Source organism: Cervus canadensis, chromosome 14, assembly GCF_019320065.1.
Source record: "Cervus canadensis isolate Bull #8, Minnesota chromosome 14, ASM1932006v1, whole genome shotgun sequence".
In the NCBI taxonomy this organism is placed as follows: Eukaryota; Metazoa; Chordata; class Mammalia; order Artiodactyla; family Cervidae; genus Cervus; species Cervus canadensis.
This window is the reverse complement of record NC_057399.1, coordinates 4,864,236-4,886,888: the sequence shown is the minus strand read 5'-3', so window position 1 is coordinate 4,886,888 and position 22,653 is coordinate 4,864,236. Positions and strand designations below refer to the sequence as shown.

Sequence of the window (22,653 nt, the reverse complement as noted above, 5' to 3'; positions counted from 1 at the left end):
TCCCACCTCCTCCCTATATTGATGAATGGAGGAGAATGGTGCACTGCGGCCCGTTCGTTTTCCTTCTGGGGCCCCGCTGTCCCTTGTGGCCTCTCCCTCTCTCTGTGAATATCGTTTCTGTTACTTTGTGGTCACAGACCCTGTTACAGTGTCTGGTCATTACTGCTTCTGTTAAAACTCCTTTTTCTGTCTTTTATGCCTTGTGACTTGCATCTTGGTATACAGTTGCCATTTAAAAGCCACCAGATATCCATTAGGCTTATTTCCTGTTTATAGCAAAGGGAACAATCTCAGTGTACTTTCATTTCTTGGTCATTTCCTCTTAGCTTTCCTAATTATAAGAAGCGAGTTAGTTATAGTTTTATTTTCCTAACTGATACTGTTCTATCATTTTAGGATATAAAAGTCAATCCTGAGGTTACTGCATTACAGTCTATGCTTGCTGAATGCCAAGAAAAGCTTAAGAAACTGACTTGCATAGAAAGTAGATTAGAATCTTTGGAAGAAAAAATGAAAGGGAAAGTGATGGTGAATGAAAAAACCTGGGCCAATCTTCTGAGTCGTGTCACCCTTCTCGAAACAGAAATGCTTTTATCTAAAAAGGTATTTTCTTTCCTTCGCTTCTACAGAGTATCTCAGATATAATAAAGTACTTCTATTCATTATTATGTGTATATTCTTTGGGATGCTAAATAAGAGCCTGTTTTGGGTCTTGGGAAGTGTTTAGTTGGAATGAAGTCCTAGTTGGACACAGCCCGTTTGGTGGTGCCTGTTGGGACTATTGCTTTTTCCTTCATCCAGTAAGATAATCTGATGAACTTGTATCAATTTCTGGTCCTAATCTATCTTTCCTTCTTAAAAAGTAGATTAAAGGTTTCTATCTCCTTCCACATTTGAAAGATCATTTTTTATATAGAGAGATATTTATGTTTTGCTTGTAAATAAAATAAAAGTATCTAAGCATTTTTATGTCATCTATATATGTTATGTAGTAAGAATATAAATTGAGAACATATCTTTTCATTTTATTCTAAATACTAAAGTGTGTTATTTCAGAATGATGAATATGTAGAGTTTAATGAGATGAGTGAAGACTATGCTTCCAGTAGTGACATGGACAGTCTCAATCCAGGTGAGCTCTTGGTGTGTTGGAATTGGTGATATGATTAGGAGATTTTACAAAAATGTTTTTATAGTATTTGATTATTTTAATCCCTGAAACCTTATTTTTTTTAGAAATTGCAAAACTCCTAAGAAGAAAAAAAATACTGAACTTATAGATAAGTCAAGAGTTGCTAGAAAAGCCAACTTACATATAGTAGTGGAATAAATTCCAATCTATAAAATTGCAAACTTTTAGAGGCGTTTTACTCTTTTATTTGCAAAGTGGTTTAGAATAATAAATGGACCTCCGTAATTTCTCATTTAAATTTAAGTAATAACTTTCACCAGGAATGGCTTCCCTGGTGGCTCAGATGGTAAAGAATCTGCCTGCAAAGCAGGAGACCTGGGTTTAATCCCTGGGTCAGAAGATCCCCTGGAGAAGGGCATGGCAACCCACTGTAGTATTCTTGCCTGGAAAATCCCATGGACAGAGGAGCTTGGCAGCTACAGTCCATGGGGTTACAAAGAGTTGGACATGACTGAGTGCCTAATACATAATAACTTTCACATATGTGAATAATATATGTAAAAGAAAAAAAAAACACATTTGTCAGTAACCTGTAATGTGTTACAACCTCTTATATTTCAGCAGTTCACCAATGATGATAGAATGTAAAGGACCTAAAATTAGGGCACATCTCCATATCCCTTAACTTCTTTGGCTACTGGCATTTCCATTGTGGCTGAACAGCAGGGATAAGATTTCTAAGCTGCTTTTCGGTGATAGCTTTTTTTTTTTTTTTATTCTTACACATTTTGAAAAGACAAAGGTCTAAATTTTGTCTCATGTTATAATCATATTTGCAGAAGAGATAATTTTCCAACTGAGAATTCATAATGAAGCTATAGTAATAAAAATTTTATTCTCAAAACAATACAAGTGCTTTATTATCTATATTTTACAGATGAGGAAGAGAGGTTAAATATTAAACTGCCAAAAGCCACATAGCTACTGAATGATGGGACATGTTTGAATTGAGGCAAATTAGCTTTGACATTTTCTTTTCAGCAATACATACTTAGTGTACATACCGGTTTCATTGCACAGAGAACAATTTCAATGTTTAGGTTATTAGGTACAATTATTAGAGATGCTGTTTCTGGCACTAAATTTATTATAGACTACAAGTTTCAGATTTGGTAAAAGTTGACTTTTTTCTCTTTATCATTCATTACTCAACAAATTTCTAAGCTCAGTTCCAAGACCCTTAAGAGCAAGAACTTTATCTTATGGTCTGTCTAGCGTAATGTCTGTATTTCTGTCCCCAGTAAATATTTATGGTAGAAATCAAGTTTTCATGCATTGCAAGAATACTGAATGCCTGCTATTTGCAAACATTGTCTTTGCCAAGTTCGATATTGCCTATTTGAGCTTAAACTTTTTAAATAACATATTGCAGCACATACTATTAACCCGTTAGTTAAACACATAACCGAGTTTAAGACCTGCGCTGGGACTCTGAGTGATGAGCAGACAGACCACTGTCTGACATGAATTATAGATTAGGAATGAGGTGAATACTTGTCTCAAAAAATTTTTAGTCTGACCCTGGTCAATTAAGAGTCAAATTTATGAAGCTTATACATTATATCTAACCTATACATGCTACCTGGAAGAAGAGGGTTTGACTTCTTTTGATGCTGAGAGCAGCAGTTTACCAATCTGATCTTAGAATTATGTTGGGTTGGGGGTGGTTTATTTGAAGTTCATGCTGATGAGTGAGTAGAGGAGTGGAGCAAACAGGCAAGAGGCTGTGGCTTGGTGGGAGACTAAAGTCCTCATGTGGTAATACTCTGTTCCACAATACAAAGATTGTCTGTGTAGGCTTATGGTAAACTGTGTAAAATAGTTTAAATGGGTACCTGATTTTTTTTTTTTTTTTTTGGCCTTGTTTTTGCAAATGTACCTTGACTAAAAATGCAGGGCTTATGGAATTGATTGGACAGAGACTTATCTTTTCTATGGTGTTCCATAATTGATTCAGTTGTAGGAAAGACTTGCCATCATTTTGCTGAATGAATAATATCAGGATACTGGAAAAGGAAAGTTATTCAGTTATATAGAGAAATAAATCTGAACCCTGAATTTTAAGCAATTTTTTCCATAAATATCAACTCAGGGTAAAATGTTTCTTGATTTTTAGGAAGTATATACAGTCAGTTTAAGAAAAGAATATTCATGGGTCGGTAGCTTATATTTAAAAATACATTAACCTGTATATTCAGTTGATTGCTATCATGATAAAGATAATATTACTTTTCTTGATTTTTATTGGCCAGTTTTTAACATCTAGATCTTCATGTGCAGGTCATTATCCTAAAAGAATATTAAGGACTCATCTAGACCTATACCAGTAGCCATTTTATATTGAGATGTTTATTTTCCTTCCCTCTATACATAAAATTTTAGATATTTGACTCCCCCGTGAAAGGAAAAGGTAATCTAAAAATTAATTTCTCCACAGATAGAAAAAGCAAAGAGGAAAGGCATGCAAATATTCCTTTGTCCTCTGGTTATAGTACGGTGTCATCAGATTCAACTCCCAGAACCTCAACTGTTAATTACTGTGGTTTGAAAGAGTTCTCAGAGGTAAGAAGAATCTGGCAACCACTTACATGATTTCCTTTGTAATGTCAGAAAAAGTAAGCATTAGATTTAGTTATAGATGCCATTGGCAAGAAAAATAGTGAAACTATAAATCTTAATCTCATAAAAATTCTTTGTGATAAATAAACAGTACTTAATGCAGTGTTTTAGACTGTGTTTTATATGTTCACGGTCCATCTTGGATTATGGTTTACTTTGAGAAATCGCCTAAATTTGTTGCTTTTTAAATTAAAGGAAACAACAATGCAGAAAATGGAAAGGATGAAAAAAATGTAAGTAACCAAAAAGGGCAACAGAGATTCATTTCTCTATAGGGAATTGTGTTGGATTACAGTATATAAAGAATGTACATGTGTGTTTCAAACCTTGAAGGTCTCTCAATCAGGTGTGGAATTTCCTTCAAGACTCTAGTGAATAATAAATCTACCTACAGTTATGTGTTTGTGAGATGAGTCACTGTTTTTGTTTCCAACAAGCGATGTAAAACATTGTTAATGAAATTAATTGCAGATTATAGAGTGCAGTGATATTTTTGGTTGATATTAATAGTTAATCCAGAAGTTATCTATTTTTGATAACTACTTTATCAAACTATTAAATTATGTATGTAGATGAATGGTTTGGGGACATACAAGTATTGTTAAAGTGTTGCTAATCTTTTTCAGAAAGTTGTTGGTATGATAATTGGTTGTTGGTATGATATGATACTTTCATCTAATACAAATATAAATTATGTGTATTTTTTAAAGAGAAGTTGAAATAAAATGTGAAATGAAATTGTGTAAGATTATCATGCAGCCTACTACTTTAAAAAACTATAATTTTTTTTTTTAATTTGAAATGTGCTGAAATAACTTATGTTCCGCGATTTAAAGACTTAAAATTGACTCTAGTTGTTTTACCTTCCCTTCTGAGCACAGTATACTTATTAACAGTACTTGTACCTATAAATAGGCACTGAAGTTTATTTAAGGCTCAAAAGCATAATTTCAGCAACCTAAATCCTACACCTCACTATGGATTAGTTATTTACTTAATATATTATTTATTTATTATATTTCAGGTTTGAAGAAACTGCAGAGTTACTGAAATGCCCAAATCACTAATTATAGAATTGTCTGCATGAACTTCTCTAGGACTTTGGCTACTGTACATGTTGTATATTTTAAAGAGTTCTCTATGCAATTTTAATACACTGGAATGTTCTTATTAGAATTTGAATTCCATTTGGTATATTCACTTTTTGGTTCCATATTGAATAAATACTTAAATATTTTTGCGCTTTGATTATACTGCTTTACTGTTTTGCTATTCTTAGGACAGCTAAGGTGCCAGTACACTTCTTTTAAAGTGTGAAGTCATTCCAGCACTGTATTTTTGTGTCGACATTTGTTGGCAGTGTGCTAAATAATATGTTTTTTAAAGTACAGGCTTGAGGACCATGGTTTACATCCTGTTGGAAACGCTTCACCTGGGACTTGCATGTCGTCCCCAGGAGGCTCTCATACATACCATCTTGCCATCTGTACTGACGAACATGTTGTAATGAAAAGTTGAAAATACTCATTGAAATTTAAATAAAACAAAGATACAACTGTTTCATGCGCAGTCAAAAGGCAGCAACACATTTTCAATTAATGTTGAGGAAGTCATGGCATGATTCTCCTTTTGTGTTTGGAAGCAAGTTGGACAGTTGTGAAAATGTGTTGAGTGTTTTAGTACTCTATTCTGTAACACATTTTAAGACCAGCAGCTCAGACACAGATGGTGGCCATTCTGTATTACAAGATACACAATGAGTATTTTTGTTTGTTTGTTTTTTAAATGATGGGAAGTTATGTTCTTTTTGAGAGAGAAAAAAATCTTAGATGAACTTAAATTAGAGAAAAGTGGAATTCATTTTAAATAACTAGATGAATTATTTTATTTACTCATGTATTTATATAATGTAAGTCGATATTTGCCACATGTGAAACATTAATAGTAAGTTAAAATTCTAAGTATAAGTAACCTAAAAAATACTTTTATTATTCTAATACAGGAACATGTGTAGTCATCATACTTTTAAATTATGAACTTTTGAAGTTAGCATACAACTTTGAATTTAGTAGTTTCAGTAAATATTTCTAGAATTAATGAATCCATTTAGCTTTATTTTTTCAATTGCACAAAGTTATAAACCAAGAGATTATGAAAAACCACTTTATCAATGAAACTTCTAAAAATTTAGTATCTGTAGGCATGGAATTGTAGCACCACCTTGTGGTTTATATGCTGGTATTTTACCTTTTATTAAGATATGTGGTTTCCTGTGAAACATAGGACCTTATTTTCCCTTTGAAAAATCGAATTCCAGTCTTAAAAAGAAATGTTTTGGAATCTTCTTTTTTGCACAAAAGAGAAGTTGTCTTCTTTTCTCATGGTCTTTTTTTCCCCCTCTTTCCTTTATGTAGTATATATATATACCAGTTGTTGTTGTTTAGTCTCTCAAGTTGTGTCCACTCTGCGACCTCATGGACTGTAGCTCGCCAAGCTCCTCCGTCCATGGAATTCCCAGGCAAGAATATTGTAGTGGGTTGCTGTTTCCTTCTCTAGGGGATCTTCCTGACCCAGGGATAGAACATGCACCTCCTGCATTAGCAGGCATATTCTTTACCACTGAGCCACTAGGGAAGCCCTGAATACCAATGAAAAGATTTAAACATTTTAAATTTCCTAATATACATTAAGTGTGCTAAATATAAATTTCTACTGAAAATATAATAAAAGATGTCATATTATCTAGTGGAATTTGGAATCCAAATTTTTTCATACTTTTATCTAACAAACTTACACAGGAATTAATGAAAACAACTCATAAGAACACCATGTGTTTATACTTAAAAAGAATCTTACTACTTTTGACGATGTAATTTTTGGGGGAAAAGAAAGCAAATTTGACTTCATTGAAGTTATTGAAGAGAGAGCAATTATTTATTCTTCTTCTAACTCTCCTGCAAATAGTAGAAAATTTTTTCCTCTTAGGTAATTTGGCGAGTAGCTTGATACCATAAACCAGCCATTTGAAGTTCTTAAGAAAGTAAGGAAGGGGACTCCTGGTGAGATTATTTGGAACTACATAATTAAACCCGCAGTTAACTAGAATTTTCACGAACTCCATCCCCTTAATTCTCCCCTAAGTGGGATGAAAGGTATTTATTATACTGCCCACAGAGGCATCAGCAGCTGGTGTGGCCCTACCTATACTGTGCTCTGAATACATCTAGATTGAGATCAGATAGAAACACTGAGAATTCATAAGGTGAAATAAGAAGTAATGGCAATTCTATGAAAATTGTAGGCATAACTCAGGACTATTAAGTAGGAAAAAATGGCTCTACATTTGTTTGTTTGTCTCACTCTAACACTTTGTAATGTCATGTTTTAACATGTAATACATTCCCTGAAAAATAAAACTTCAAGACTTTGGAGGCTGCATTTCATGCTACTCATTCCTACAACTTTACATCGTTGACAGGCACTTGGGGAGGCATTAAAGTGTAAATGAACCTTGTCAATTTTACAAACTACAACACTTTTTGAGATCCAATAACATTATAGGTTTAATTTTTACTTTTTAACAATTCCCAAGTTCATCTAGTGTAAATGTCAGGTTTCTTACCCTGCTCACTCAAAGAGTGATAAAAGACAGCAGTAGTGACACAGAGAACATGAGATTTATTGGGGTGGGAGGGGATCTTTCAAAATCCATACTCATTTGATTATGGTTTTTATATCTAATACTTGTAGGAATGGGGACTGTACAGTATGTATGTCTTATTTGTCTCTGAAGTTCACAAATCACAAAAATTGTTTGATTTAAAAAAATTTTTAATATGAAATATTCAACTCAACATTTTAAAATTAAGAATAGAGCACTTAGATTTCCCTGATGGCTCTGGTAAAGAATCCACCTGCCGTTGCAGGAGACATGGCTTCGATCCCTGACCTGGGAAGATCCCACATGCTGCGGAGCAACTAAAGCCTGTACTCCACAGCTACTGAAATCACATGCCTTAACTACTGAAGTCTGAGCCCCTAGAGCCTCTCTGCAGTAAGCCACTACAGTGAGAAGCTGTCACGCCACAACTAGAGAGTAGCCCCTGCTTACCTCAACTAGAGAAAAGCCCATGGCAGCAACAAAGACCCAGTATAGCCCCCCAAAAAGCATTTATTCAATAAGTTTCCCAAATGCATAAATTCTTTGAATTATATATTATGGATGGGTGTTAAGATAAAGGAGGGCATCATAATTACTGATTTCTGAATCTGACATCTTAATTTCAATTTAACATCAGTCATTTAGATGTTATGTCATATTGCTCTATCTGGTAATGTATTTAAGCATGGAAAATAATATGTAGCATGAATTTATAAGCTGATAATTTTTAACATAATTTCCCATACTTAAAGCATTAATATTTCTGAGCCTTATTGCAGTAAGTTTCTCCCAATAAAAAAGGTGAGCAATTTTTAGAAACTACCATATTTTTAAAAGCTTGCACAAAACTATCTAGGTCTAATTTAAAGCACTAGAAGCCAGAGAATTTTTACTAAAAAAAAAAAAAAAAAAAAGTGAGATTTCTGCTTGCAGCAATATGACAGACAAGATATTAAAAGAATTTTTTTTAAACTCCTGCAAGAAACCATCAGACATTCTGGAGGAAATGATAAATACTTATCACAAGAAATCAAAAGAAATTCTTAAGGACCTAAAGAAGAGGAAGCAAAAATCCAGAGGGCTTGCAGCTGACTTGGGGTCGTTTGTTGACAGTAGGACCCTAAGGCCTTGAGGGTTTTTCCTTCTTGTTTTCTCCTCAGCCTGATTGTGGAATAATTTACGTATAATAAAACTTCCTTGGTGGTCCAGTGGTTGAGAATCCGGCTGCCAATGCAGGGGACAAGAGTTCCATTCCTGGTCCAGAAGTTCAGGGCAGCTAAGTCGGAGTACCACAACTACTGAAGCTCACGCTCTGGAGTCCATGCTCTGCAATAAGAGAAGCTGCCACAATGAAAAGCCCATGCATTGAAACTAGAGAAAGCCTGTGCACAGCAAAGAAGACCCAGCACAGCCAAAAATAAGTTAAAAAATTTTAATTACATACAAATGTTTTAAATTAATTCACCAGTTAACAGAATTCAGTGAGTTTTTACGTTCATGTAATCATGATCCCTGATCAAGATCTAGAACATGCCCCTCTGTACCCAGTCCTCCACCTCCACCCTTTTCTTAACAACCACTGGTTTGCATTCAGTCATTTTAATGTTGCCATTTCTAAAATTTCACATAAATGTAATCATACAGTATTTTCCTTTTGAGGTTCACTCATGTTGTATTAGTTCTTTCCCGTATATCATTGAGCCATATTTTATTGTGTGGAAATACCACAGTTTCTAGATGACTTATCAGTTGATGGACATTGGGTTATTTCTGGTTTGGGAATGTTATGAAGAAAGCTGCTGTGGACATTAGGATGCAAGTCTATTTAAAAATACACTTTTGCTTCTCTTGGGTAAATACCTAGCAATGGAATGGCTGGGTCATGTGATAGGTTATGTTTAACTTCTTATGAGAAACTGCTACACTGTTTTCAAAAGTGGCTGTGCCCTGTTACTTTTCCCACCAGCAGTCTGCGAGTTCCACTTGCTCTACATCCTCACCAACACTTGGTTTTGTCAGTCTCTTGGTGGGTGTGTGACCCCGGCTGGTCACTTTCAAAGTGCAGCCCTCACATGGCCCCACTTGGCCTGCAGCATTCTTCTCCCACAGGTGGTGAGCACACTTAACTTAGAAACTGTTAAGAGATCTCACCTGTCCTGAGATCAGGCATCTCCATCACCCTAAGGTAGGACGCTCTTCCTCACCAGTGATTAGTAAACAGGAGGTGACAGTGTGGTACCTCATGGTGTTTTGTTTTTTTTTTTTTTTTAACAATTTTATTTATTTATTTGGTTTTGGCTGTATTGGACTTTCATTGCCGTTCCGGCTTTTCTCTAGTTGTGGTGAGTGGGAGCTACTCTCTGGTTGCAGTGCGCAGGCTTCTCATTGTGGTGGTTTATCTTGTTGCAGAGCATGGGCTATAGGGCAAGTGAGCTTAGTAGCTGCGGCTCCCAGGCTCTAGAGCACAGGCTCAATAGCTGAGGCGCACCGGCTTGGTTGCTCCGTGGCATGTGGGATCTTCCCAGATCAGGGATTGAACCTGTCTCTTGAATTGGCAGGCAGATTCTCTAGCACTAAGCCACCAGGGAAGTCCCTCTCATGGTGGTTTTAGTGTGTATTTCTGTGAGATGTTGAGTATCATGTCTTTATTTGCTATCTGTGTATATTCTTTGGTGAAAGTTTCTTCAGTTCTTTTCCCTATTTTTTTATATTGGGTGGTTTGTCTTCCTACTGAGTTGTAAGAGTCCCTTGTTGAATACCTGTTTTGCAAAGATTCTTCTCCTACTCTCTGACTTCTCAAATTCATTTCCCTTAACTAGGTACTTTTAAAGAGCAGAAGTTTTAAATTTTAATGACATCCAGTTGATCAGTTTATTAGTTGTTGAAACAGAAATGTTGAAATCTCCAATTATAACTGTAGTTGAAGGCTGCAAAAAAATTCTCATTTCTTTCAGTTCTGTCCTGTATTTTGAATCTGTTCTTACATAGATTCATAAACACTTTGGATTGTTATTTCTTCATGATAAATTTATTCTTTTATCACTATGAAATGGCCCTCTTTATCTTGAGTTAGTATTCTCTCATCTGGAAATCTACTTTGTCTGATTTAATATATCCACTCCAACTTTATTTTAGAAAGTATTATTATGGTATTACTCCCCATCTTTTTACTTTTAATATATCTGCATCTGTATTTGAAGTGGGTTTCCTGAAGAGAATATATATGTTGTCCTTGCTCTTTCATGCAATCTGTAAATCTCTGGAGTGTTTAGATCATTTACATTTAACTTGATTATGGACATGGTTAGGTTTAAATCTACCACCTTATTTGTTTTCTTTTTTCCCATTTGTTCTTAGTTCTTTTCTTAATCTCTTTTTATGCATTATTTTGCATTAGTTGAGTATTTTTTAATATTTCTATTTTATCTCGACTTATTAATTATATTTTATATTTATAATGTGTGTAGTTGCTACAGGTTTGCAGTATACATCTTTAACTTACCACAGGCTACCTTCAAGTAATATTATACCACTTCAAGTATAGTATATGAACATAACTACATGTCCATTCGCCCCTCAAGCCTTTTTTGTTTTGCATTTTACTTCTACATGTTTTAATTCCACAAAGCATTGTCATTATTTTGGCTTTAAACATTTATTTATTTATTTATTTATTTATTTTTTTTTATATATTTTTTAATGAGGTCTCCTATAAGGTATTTGAAATTATTATAAAACTATTATAATTATAACAGTAACTATGATTGCTAAGCAGTTATGGTATTGCAGGGCAGAAAAATAGGCTATTGCAATGAGCAGAGTACAGAGCTTCCTACCAGACTCTACATAGAATAAAGATTATGACAAACTGCATTACTGACTAGTGGGCAAAGGATGGACTATTCAGTGAATACAGGCTTCCCTGGTGGCTCAGTGGTAAATAATCTGCCTGCTGATGCAGGAGATGGGTTCGATCTCTTGGTTGGGAAGATCCTCTGGAGAAGGAAATGGCAACCCACTCCAGTATTCTTGCCTGGAGAATCCCATGCACAGAGAAGCCTGGAGAGCTACCGTCCATGAGGTTGCAGAGTCATACATGACTGAGCATGTGTTACACATTCACTGAATAGTTTTAGGAAGGCCTGGCTGTCAAGGGGTGGGGGAGATTAAATTAGAGCCTCATTTTACACCATTCAATCATTTAAAGGTAGATTAAAGACAAATATGGAAATATAAATGAAAGTGAGGTCTATGAGCAGCAGCACCAACATCACGTGTGAACTAAATCTGCATTTAAAAATATGCATATGAACGTTAGGGAAGCACTGGAAAAGATTATCTTTGTGGAAATAGTTCTTAACTCAAATTGCACAGGTAATAAAAGAAAATATAAACTTGACATATGGGAGTTGAATTACTGACTAGAAAGATGGTGGCTTCCTGGAGGATTGGTGGTTCATGCTGAAGGTAGCCCTCCCTCCCTGCAAATGTGTCGGCTGGAAGGTACTTGCTGAGCACCCCAGCATCCTACACCTCCTGCACAAATGGCTTGGCTTAAACTAGCCAAAACAGGAAACAAAGTGATGGGTAAAGGGAACCATAGACACGGCAGAGCCCAGAAATCTCACTGAGAAGGAGGAAACAGCTCAGCAGGCATTCCAATCTGGAAGGGAATGAGAATCGGGCACTGGGACTCCGGCCAGTGTGGGCAGCCATAGTGTGCGTGCAGGAGAGGTGGTTGGGGCTCATGACTGCCCCGCTATCCCATCTCCACCCCCTGCCATCCCACAGGATGTCTGCCCACAAAGCCCAGGTATGTATATTGAGGGGCAACTGTCTGGACCTGTCTGTGGAAATGCTGTCAATATTAAACGGCTTTAACAGCTCCGAACCAACACCCTTTGTGCCTCTCAATATGATATAGATGTTCATATGGACAAAACACAGGATGAGTTCAAAGAGGCATGAGTTAGTGCTGGTGGCTCTGACTTGACTGTCAAGCCCAGGCTCCTCCAGAGGGCTTGTTCAGCTGCTTCGTACCAACTGGAGATGCACCTGCAACCTGGAGCACCCCCTTCCATCTCAGTGGCAAGAGACCTAACTGCGGGTCATGGAGAATGGCCAGATCATTACACATCTGTATTTTCTACTTTCTCCTTCTTCACCTCACCCACTCTGTGAGGCCTGATCTTCCCCAACAGAGTGTGCGAAGACAGTGGTTCCAGCACTCACATTTCTTCGATGTCACGTAAAGTGTCCACGGTGGAGCCGGTTGAGATTGCAGAGGTGAGCTGGCCACACAGATGCCATGGGTGCAAGGTCACTCTGGAGCAGCACTGGCTGAAGCCCTCAGTTTGCACACACCTGGGAGCCAAACTACAGGAGTGACCATGCTGGAGAAGGAGGGCCATCCTCTGAGACCAAGGCCACTATGCAGGCATATTTCCCCATCATTTCCTTCCTGATAGTGGTGGTGGAGGAAGCCACCACCAGGGTTCTTGGGGCAAATACCTCAACCTCTGAGCTTGGTTTCTTCTCCTGTGAAGAGAAGTTTGCCCTAGGGTACTGGTTCTCAAACTGGGCACTGTGGAACCCGTGGAGGTTCCAGAAGTTCCTGGAGGACTTTGGTAGGAAGCACAGAAACCCTGAGCGGAGCCCCAGGAACTCTGAGCACTCATCCCCCATGACTTCCAGCTGACGCCTTCCTCTCCATTTGTCAATTTTATTCTTATATGACTTATTACCATGTGATTTTACCACTGAAATAAAAATTTGAGAATCACTTAACAATATTTCAGTCTATCAAAAGAAGATGTGAGATGACAAAGCAGAATTTTTTTCAGTAGGAATAACCAACAAGTTAGTATTCAGCATGTAAAAAGAACATCCCTAAATAAATATTCCAATAGAATACAAAAGATGAGTTACCGAGAAAAGACATCCTGAATGAGCAATATACAATAAAAAAAAAAATACAGTCAATGTGCAAAATTGTGCAATTTTACAGTCAATTGTGCAAAATTACTAAGTTTTATTAAGGTTGTGGTCAACAAAGTCTTAAATAAATCTGATTGGAGTGTAGTCAGTACAATGACTTTGCAGACAGTTTGGCGAAAAGCTTGTAAGATGTGCAATAGGAAGTAGCAATGCCACACCACAGCATATACCTTAGATAAATTCCCTCATAAGTATTGACAGAATTTATAAGGATATTCATAGTATTTATAGTAGCATTTCATCAAATTGCCAATGAAAATAGTCACCACTGGTGACAACTGAGGCTGAAGAGGTAGAATCTTGTATATTATCCTAAGGAGCTTTACCTTGTGAAACAATGGGAAGCCATGAGGACTAGAATATTGTTTTAGGAAGATGGCCCTGGTGGTGTTGGAGAGGGAACAAGAAGAGGACAAAGCTGGAGGCTGGGGGACTAGTTAGAGAATGCTTACAGGGTCCAGGAGAGAAATGAGGCTGAAGGTAAAGAGCATTGGAGATGAAGGGACAGAAAAGAGAAATACTGACTGGATAAGGAAGAAAGGGTGTTTCTGCCTTGGATGGGTGATAATCACCCAAGAGCACTGACAGCAGTCCCATGGAGTCACTTCAAAGAGCCCTATCTCCAAATGGGTCCAACAGGATAAATAACATCCAACAGATAATTTCAGATAAATATTTGGATTTGTTGGCTGGGCTCCTTTATACTGGTTGATATCAATTTAGTATAATGTCCACCTCAAACAATGATTTAGTTGCTTCATAATAGCAATCAGTTTTCTGGCAGTAGTGTTACAAAGTTCTCCTAAAAGACTCAACTACAGCCCTTATTCTTAGGACTGCTTAAAGATGGTCTCTGCTATGTCCTCAGACTGGTCCTGTTTCCTCTGTTCTCCCAGGGACATCAAAAGGCAACCTTTGTGCACGGATTCATCAACTGGGGCCTATCTTCAAGTCAAAGACAGATGACATTGTTCATTTTGATTTTGGAATTAAAGACCATAGAATTGGTTGGGATTTTTGTTGTTTTTTTTCTTTTCATTTTGTTTGTTTTCTCTGAAAAGTGAAGAAGTATAATTATTAATGTGGAATAATCTACTTAATGGTGATGGGGATCGTAGACACATTAGCTGCCTGCTTTCATGCTTAGATTTCTTTGGGGGATTTACCCAAATTTCCTGGTGGGTAACAATCCTTTCCCTTTCTGAGCCATGTTGCTGTTGTTTACTCACAAAGTCATGTTTGACTCTTGCGACCCTATGGACTGTAACTCGCCAGGCTCCTCTATCCATGGGGTCTTCGAAGCAAGAATACTGGTGTGGGTTGCCATTGCCTTCTCCAGGGGATATTCCTGACCTGCATCTCTTGTGTCTCCTGCATTAACAAGGTATTCTTTACCACAGAACCACCAGGGAAGCCCTAAGACAACTATAAGCCTCAAACAAAATGACTTCAGGTATAAGCCCACTTGCCTTATAACTCATTCTACTGATTCCCAGATGCTGATTGACAGATGAGCAGCCCACCCAACTGTAGGCAAAGAGCTTGGTCTTCTGGGGAAGACGAGTTTCCTTCCCTTGCCTCCATAACTACCAGAAAAGACCCTTAACTCTGTACAGTGTGATGTGAGGCTGTAGCTCTGGAGTTGATATACTTGCTTGTGCCTCAGTGAAAAGCTGCCATGTGGAACCCACAGAGGAAGGTATGTGGTCACAGCATTTAAGATGCTGAAGGAAGCTACTTGCAAAGACAGGTCTCCTTGTGGATTTTCACTGCCATCAAACAGTACACTGCTATTATTAAGAGACCTTATGGGTATAATGATGTACCCAGAAAATTATGTGTAACTTTTGGGAAAAATCAACCTTATTTCTTTAACTATTTTCTCATGACAAGAACTATTTGATACATATGATTTCTTAACCCTAATACTTAGACACATGTAAAAGATATAAGTATACAACTCAAGCAAATTAGCTTCAACATAGAAGGTATCAATTGTTCTTAACTTTTCAGGTCCAAACCATCATTTAACAACAATAACAGAAAATTAAAATTTCTAAAATCTGAAGTTTATGTAGAAAAATTTACAGTGAGCCTTTAATGTTTAAGATTAGGATGTAAAGAATTATTACAAATACGTTGTTGTTTAGTCACTAAATCTTGTCTCTTTTGCAGCCCTATGAACTGTAACCCGCCTGGCTCCTCTGTCCATGGGATTTCCCAGGCAAGAATACTGGAGTGGGTTGCCATTTTCTTCTCCAGGGGAATCTTCCCGATCCAGGGATTGAATCTGTGTCTCCTCGATTTCAGGCAGATTCTTTACCACTGAGTCACTGGGGAAACCCTGTGACAACTATACTTTCCCATTTTATCAGGAAAGTGAATCAGGAGGAGTAGGAAAATACACAGGAAAGCACTTTGCTCAAACACACAAAAAATTACATTTTAAAAAGAGCTGGTCATAAGAATGTTCAGATAAGTTGCTACCTCTTCCCCTCTTAGTCCAGTTTTAGTTGATTTTAAGTTGTAAAAGCTAAAGTTAAAGGAGACATGTGTTTCTAAATTGTTTTCAGTGTATCTTCAAAGTTATAAAGTAGTCAGTGTTAAAATATATCTGGTAGTTTAACAATAACATTTTGCTTCCAGGATAATGTTCTCACACTTTATAGCTTTAAGAATGTACTGTACTCATGGGAAAATGAAGGCTGTTATGAGAAACTGAAGGGAAAAGTTCAAAAGGTAGTCCATGACTTTTTGCCTTTTTTTTTTTTTTTTTTTTTTTAGGTTTAGAGAAAGGATAAGACTGTTTGGATTATGTTGTTCTCTGACTTAGTAAAAAAATGCTAATGAATATATGTTAACCTTCAGGTTATCAACATTCTTGCTCAAGATAGATTTATAGTAAAAATAGACTACTGAACTGTCTTGTTAAATTTTAAAAGATGAGTTTGGATGAGTTACAAATAACATCCTCTACCCTAAGGTCAAAAAGAATATGCAAACTCAAATTTTTTAGATAAGAATACTTATTATAGTTTCAACTTTCATGCTTCTTATTAAAATGACTATGTAAGAAATACAATCTTTTATGGTTTTATTTTACTATATAGCACTCTCTGTTTTTAACATTTTCAAAGTACCACATGTTCATTTTATTCTGATTTTGAAAATTTTTAGAAGTACAAAAAGCACCTTAAACTTTGTTAATATTTTGGTGTTATCTTTTTTTATAGCTCTATGTGCACATTCATGTGACTTGTGTGACTTGTGCACATTCATGTGACTTCATTTTTTATTAAAAATGGAGATTATATTTCAGATATAATTTTAATTCTTTCATGGGACTAGTGATCATTTTCCATGTCATTATGTTTCTGAATGCAAAATATGGATTTTTCACACTATTCTGTCCTAGAAGTTTAACAGTCATTTGGCCTTCTTCAATGTGCTGGGCATGATCCCATAATCTTTTAAATAATTTCTCTATTGCGCATTTTACTGGTTTATAAAGTTCCTAAATAGAAAAAGTGCCAATGATAAGTCTTCCTACATGTAAATTTTTGATGGTATATATTATTTCCTTGGGATAAGTTTTTAAGATATGCAATGGTTAAGGTAATTGGTGTCTATTTATGACTTTATGTCTACAAAAGTTATATCTTCTACAGGAGTTTTTAAGTATACACTTGCCATAATTGAATATATTCACTTTGTAGACCTCTACTAATTAGTATCAATACCTATATTATTATATTATGATGTCATTGTATTTACTATTTTTTTTATTAGATTAAGACAATTGCTGAGGCTTCTTATCCCTACAGCTCTTCACCCAAGCGCCACTCCCCAGAGGAAAAAATCTTGACTATTTTAAGTCTTTCTCTGGTGTTTTAACTGTATTTGTAAATAATCTGGTTAGTTTTTGCTCATTTGGTCTACTTTTGACCTTATCTCTAGACCACCTATTATGGAATAGGAAGAACTAGCACTCTGAGTGCTATGTACCCATCCTGCTAATCTGTTTATACACTATTTTAATCTTTTGTGTTGTGTTTTCTGTTTCCTAGAACCTTCCCACTTGGAGTGTCCCATCCTCTTGTTCCCACCCTGGCCGGCTGCGTTCTAGGCCTCCTCCATCCAGCTCGTCCTGGACTCTCCCGGGTCCCTCTCCCGGGTTGCCTCTTCATTTCTGGGACCCCACGTCTCCCTTCCCTTGCTGCACTCGGATGTTTTAGGGGAGCTCCTCCGCTAAACCCAAAGCCCCTTCTTCAGCAGCAAGTCTCTCAGTAGGTGGACCTTCACCCTCCGCTTTTCCTTCCTGCAGCATCACCCTTGTCCATCTGATTTCCATTTTCCACCAGCTCATGAAAACCCCTGCTAATGGCCCCTCACCCATATTCCTCATGTGGGTTTATAACTTACCTATACCTCTGTCGTGGTAAATGGAATGGAGGGGCCACGGGCAGGGAAATACATGCTTTCTTCGAATAGAAAACGTGCTTCATTCACTCAAATATTTTCATTGACTTTACCACACAAAAATACAAAATTAGGGCAAGATTACTAGAAAAATATTCAGATATGACAAAGCACCCATCCTTACTTTCCTCCCATCCTCAATTAAGTCCGCACAAATGTAAAGGACTGTGTAACCAGAGTAGTGAAAGGGACAAACATGGGCTGAAGATGTAGGAATTAAAATGTAGTTCAACAGTGAAAACTAGGAAAAAGCTGGGCAGGGCAAATAGGATAGTTCTGTAGGGTTGGTAAGGATTCCCAGGTGGCTCAGTGGTAAAGAACCCGCCTGCCAATGCAGGAGATGGAGGTTCAACCCCTGGGTTGAGAAGATCCCCTGGAGGAGGAAATGGCAACCCACTCCAGTAATTCTTGCCTGGGAAATCCCATGGACAGAGGAGCCTGGTGGCTACAGTCCGTGGGGTCACAGTCGGACAAGACTGAGCCACTGAGCACACATGTAGGGTTGGTGGTGTTCACAGAAGCTTGGGCAACAGGGAGAAAACAGATTGAGTCCTTGTATCTAAGATTGCTCCTCCTGGGTTGATAATATAGTCTAAGCTGCACTATGGCACTCATTTCAGTGGAGTAGGAGAAAGCAGTGGCAAAGGAAAGAAGGGGAATATAATGGGGATACCATTTGCTTAGCCTGAGCGCCCACAGCATTGGCAGCGCTAGATCCATTCTATTAATTGCATCACTCACATCTTGTAAACACATTTCCTTAGACCACATGTAATAGGCCTTGGCTCCATTCAGCCCATTTATTGACTCCTCAAATGCCTAAAGTATAATTTTTTTTCACATCATTCTCATCAAATAAAATTCACTTTCATTTTTATGACCATATTTAAAACAGAGAATATCTCCCCAAGTGGTCTTGGGTCTCAAAGTGGCAGAGATTTTATGTACTGCACGTTTGAACTGCCAAAGATCTCCGGCGATGTATGCATTAACCACAACCACTTAGAGTTCTGGTTCAGATGTTTGCTCAAAGCATAGGGCTACCACCAGAAAGGGTCTCAGCCTAAAAAGAAAATTACTCCAGTTATGCAGATCCATAAATTCTGGCTCAAGCAATGTATTTTGGGGGTAATAAACACAATTTTGTTCCTAATTGGGGAGAAATAATACTTACGCTTGAACCTGTCGGCTTCCTGGAATTGAAGTCTATCCCACATGGAGACATTCCTCTGTAATGAACACTTTTGCTAGTAAAACCAGTCCACAAGGATATCCAGCCAACACTTCTTGCAGAGGGCAGAGTTCTCTGGAATTTACTGAAAATGGAAAATTGATTACATTGGACACAGAGGACATTTATATTTATACAAACACTTTAGACAAGGCTTTTAAAAGCCAGAAATCACTTTTAGCAAGATTTCAGAAAAATGTGGTAGTCATTTTTATTTTTAATAGGTGTTAGAAGGGTTATTATATTGATATTGATAGCAATTAGGTGATTAATTGAAGAATTTGACTTGAAAGGATGAATTGCTCCAACATTGGTTTGTAATTTTTCTTTACTATATGCAGTTCAATTTTGTGGTTTGGCAAATGACCAACAGCCATTCATCTAGTACACATACCTTTCTACAGCTGGATTTTCAAATATGATTATAAAGTTCATATGACAGAAGTGTCCTGAAAATAAATATGTCAGCAGGCTTTGCTTTATTTTATGCATTTATTCTGGATTTAACATAACTTGATACAAACACAGACGATGTTCTAAGACATTTTGCCAGACCTGTTCAAGTACAGCATCGTTTGAGATGGTGGAAGGTGATTTAGAAACACCTGGGTTGAGTATTTCTATCCATGCCTTAAATCCTAAAAGCCTTGCAGTTTTTATAGTCCTTTCGGGGAAAGACAGGAACTACATTAACACTTGTTAGTATAACAGTTAATGCACTTCTGAGAAAGACTTTGTAAAAAATTTTGAAAATTATGCAAAAAAAATTAAAGGGAAGATTTAAAAAGAATTAGTGTTTGATCAGCCTCTATAGTGGCTTCCCTGGTGGCTCAGTCAGTAAAGAATACACCTGCAATGCAGGAGACCAGGGTTCTATCCCTGAGTTAGGAAGATCCCCTGGAGAAGGAAATGGCAACCCATTCGAATATCCTTCCCAGGGAAATCCCATGGACAGAGGAGCCTAGTGGGCTGCAGTGCCTAGGGTCACAAAGAGTCAGACATGACTGGAGCTCCTTAGCGTGCATGCATAAGCTGATAGATTAATAGGGAGAAGAAACATAAAGTTTCTTCTTCTCTTAAGCAACAACATATTTGCATTAAACAGCCATCTTCTGAAGTGCCTCCCCTTTCCTTGTCAGGAAGAGTAATTTTCAGCCAGTGTTATAGAAGGGCTACACCATAGCTCATAATGACATTTTTTTCTCAAAGTGGGAAGTTTCATAGGCTATAACATTAGTCACATGACGTGCCAGACTTTTGAAAAAGCTGCTTCCCCCACAAGATAAAGATTATGATAATAGCAATAGCTCTTATTGTGGCTAAGGTAGTTGAGTACTCTGACTGGGCAGAGAGGATTACATGTATGATCTCATCTAAATTTCCCAAGAATACTCCAATTAAAAAGAAAAAAAAATATAACTCCCAAGAATAATGACTAATAAAGACCTACTGTACAGCACAGGGCATTCTAGCCAATACTCTGCAACTCTATTCCTTATATGGGAATGGAATCTACAAGGGATATATGTGTATGTATAACCGACTCTGCTGTACCGCAGAAACTAACACAATATTATAAAATCAACTATACTCCAATAAAAAAGTTAATTAAAAAAATCTCCTAACAGTCCTATTAGGTAGATTCTTATGCTAGCCAGTCTCACTGTGAGGTATCTCTATCAATTATGTGATTAACAAACCACCTCCAAAATTATCGGCTTATACTATCAACTCCAAATTTGATTCTGTAGATGGTGAACTGGACAGGGCTTCACTGCCCAGTTCTTGATCTTAAGTTGGTCTAGGTGATCTGGCAGAGACATGAACTTGTGATCACAAGTGAGTTTGAAGCTTCCTGGTCTAGAAAGGCCTTAGCTGAGACATCAGGGCTCTTCTTTAACCTGGTAACCCAGGTTTGTTCATGGAACCCCTTGAGTTCCAAAAACTGCAGAGTGGAAGCTTCAAGACCTCCTGGGGCCCAGGCTGGGAACTAGCTTAGCCTTATTTCTAGAACTTTCTGTTGTGCAAGTCACAAGGCCCGCCAGGTTCCAAAGTTTGGGGGAAAGACCTCACTTCTTGGAGGGAGCTTCATGGCAACTATTTTTGCATTGTACTTGTACCACTGAGTCAGCAAGGTGTGGTGACTGACCAAATATCACACAGTTAATAAGTAACTTGACTTTCATACACTGCAGCGTGGGGGTGGGGGTTTGTACAACCAAGTTGGAAAACAATTTGGCACTTTTGAGTTGTGTATCTTCTTGTTATTAAATTGTAAGTGTTCTTTCTATATCCTGGTTACCAGTTTTTCCTCTGACATGTGTGTAATGAATATTTTTTTTTCCTGTTTTTGGCTTTCCTTTATTTTCTTAGTGGTGTTTTTTTTTTTTAAACAAACAAATGCTTTTCATTTTAATGAAGTTCGATTTACCAATTATTTTCTTTCCATGTTTCGTGCCTTTCGTATTCTGTTTAAGAATGAATGAGTGAATGACAAGTGTAACCCTAGAGTCTGAGGGTATAACTTGAAGTGGTCCAAGAGTTTTATTTAAAAATGAATTTTGAATTCTACCTAATACAATAATTTGACTTGCCTTCACATAAAAACAGTGCCTTAGATAAAAGAGAGTTTATCTAATGCTTCAGGATTAAAAAGCCACATTTTCTCTGGGCACAGAACTGCTCACCTTCAGAACATAAAAACTTTAGGTTGAGAATCAGAGACCTGAATGGCCACTTGCCTCAGAAACTAACAACATTATTATTCATAATTAGTTCTAGTATAAATAAAAGTCATGTTACAATTAAAAGGGAAAATTGCCAAGTATATTTATACATATGCACACAGATACACACACATATACAGTGAACTCTGCCTTAACCTTTTCTCATTGACTATATTATTAGCTTTCCGTATAGATTCAACTGTTCAACTGCTTATATATATATCTAAGCTACTAAAAATCCTTCCTGAATGAACAGCAGATGAACAACTGAATATAAATGAAAACAGATGCTTCAAAGAAGAGGATCCAGAATTGTCATCAACTCTTCACAGTCACTACATGTTTTCCCTAACAAGCTCATATGCCCACAGCACATTGCCAAACCTTACTGACTTCTTCCAGCATTTCTGTATGAAGTTATGATTGTGACCTCATAGCACTCAGGACTGTTGGCTAAAGAGCATGCCTCCCCAGCATGTTCTGTTTTTCCAAAGAAGCTCTTTACCCCCTGGAGGGTGGGGATGGGAGGTGCACACACATATTGGAGGATGTCCCTCACGTAAACCCTGCCGTCTGACCTCAGAATCTCCGAAGTTTGACTTCTTTCAAATCTGACAATCTGGAGGCACTCCAGATCTAGAGACACAAGGCAAGCAGAAAAGGAAAGCCATTGACCCTGTATTTGGCATCCACATTCTTGTGACTTTCAAGTATATATTTTCAAAGTTAACCTATGGAAATGTCATTA

The 22,653-nt window shown here is 37.2% G+C and overlaps 1 protein-coding gene across 10 annotated transcripts in view; it reads left to right on the top strand.

The window, feature by feature from the left end:
• The window catches only part of CEP44 (centrosomal protein 44), a 35,546-nt gene extending 15,577 nt beyond the window's left edge, over positions 1 to 19,969 (top strand). For 8 of the 10 annotated variants that reach the window (XM_043486664.1, XM_043486661.1, XM_043486663.1 and 5 more), the window contains 4 exons: positions 397 to 603; positions 1,057 to 1,132; positions 3,630 to 3,754; positions 17,537 to 19,969. In XM_043486664.1, the coding sequence (XP_043342599.1) occupies positions 397 to 603; positions 1,057 to 1,132; positions 3,630 to 3,754; positions 17,537 to 17,704 (576 nt within the window). In that variant the 3' untranslated portion in view covers positions 17,705 to 19,969. Of the gene's footprint in view, positions 1 to 396; positions 604 to 1,056; positions 1,133 to 3,629; positions 3,755 to 4,006; positions 4,045 to 4,835; positions 5,372 to 17,536 lie in introns of those variants that run through there. The other 2 variants (XM_043486667.1, XM_043486668.1) reach the window with 2 other exon arrangements.
• Positions 19,970 to 22,653: the final 2,684 nt, after the last annotated feature.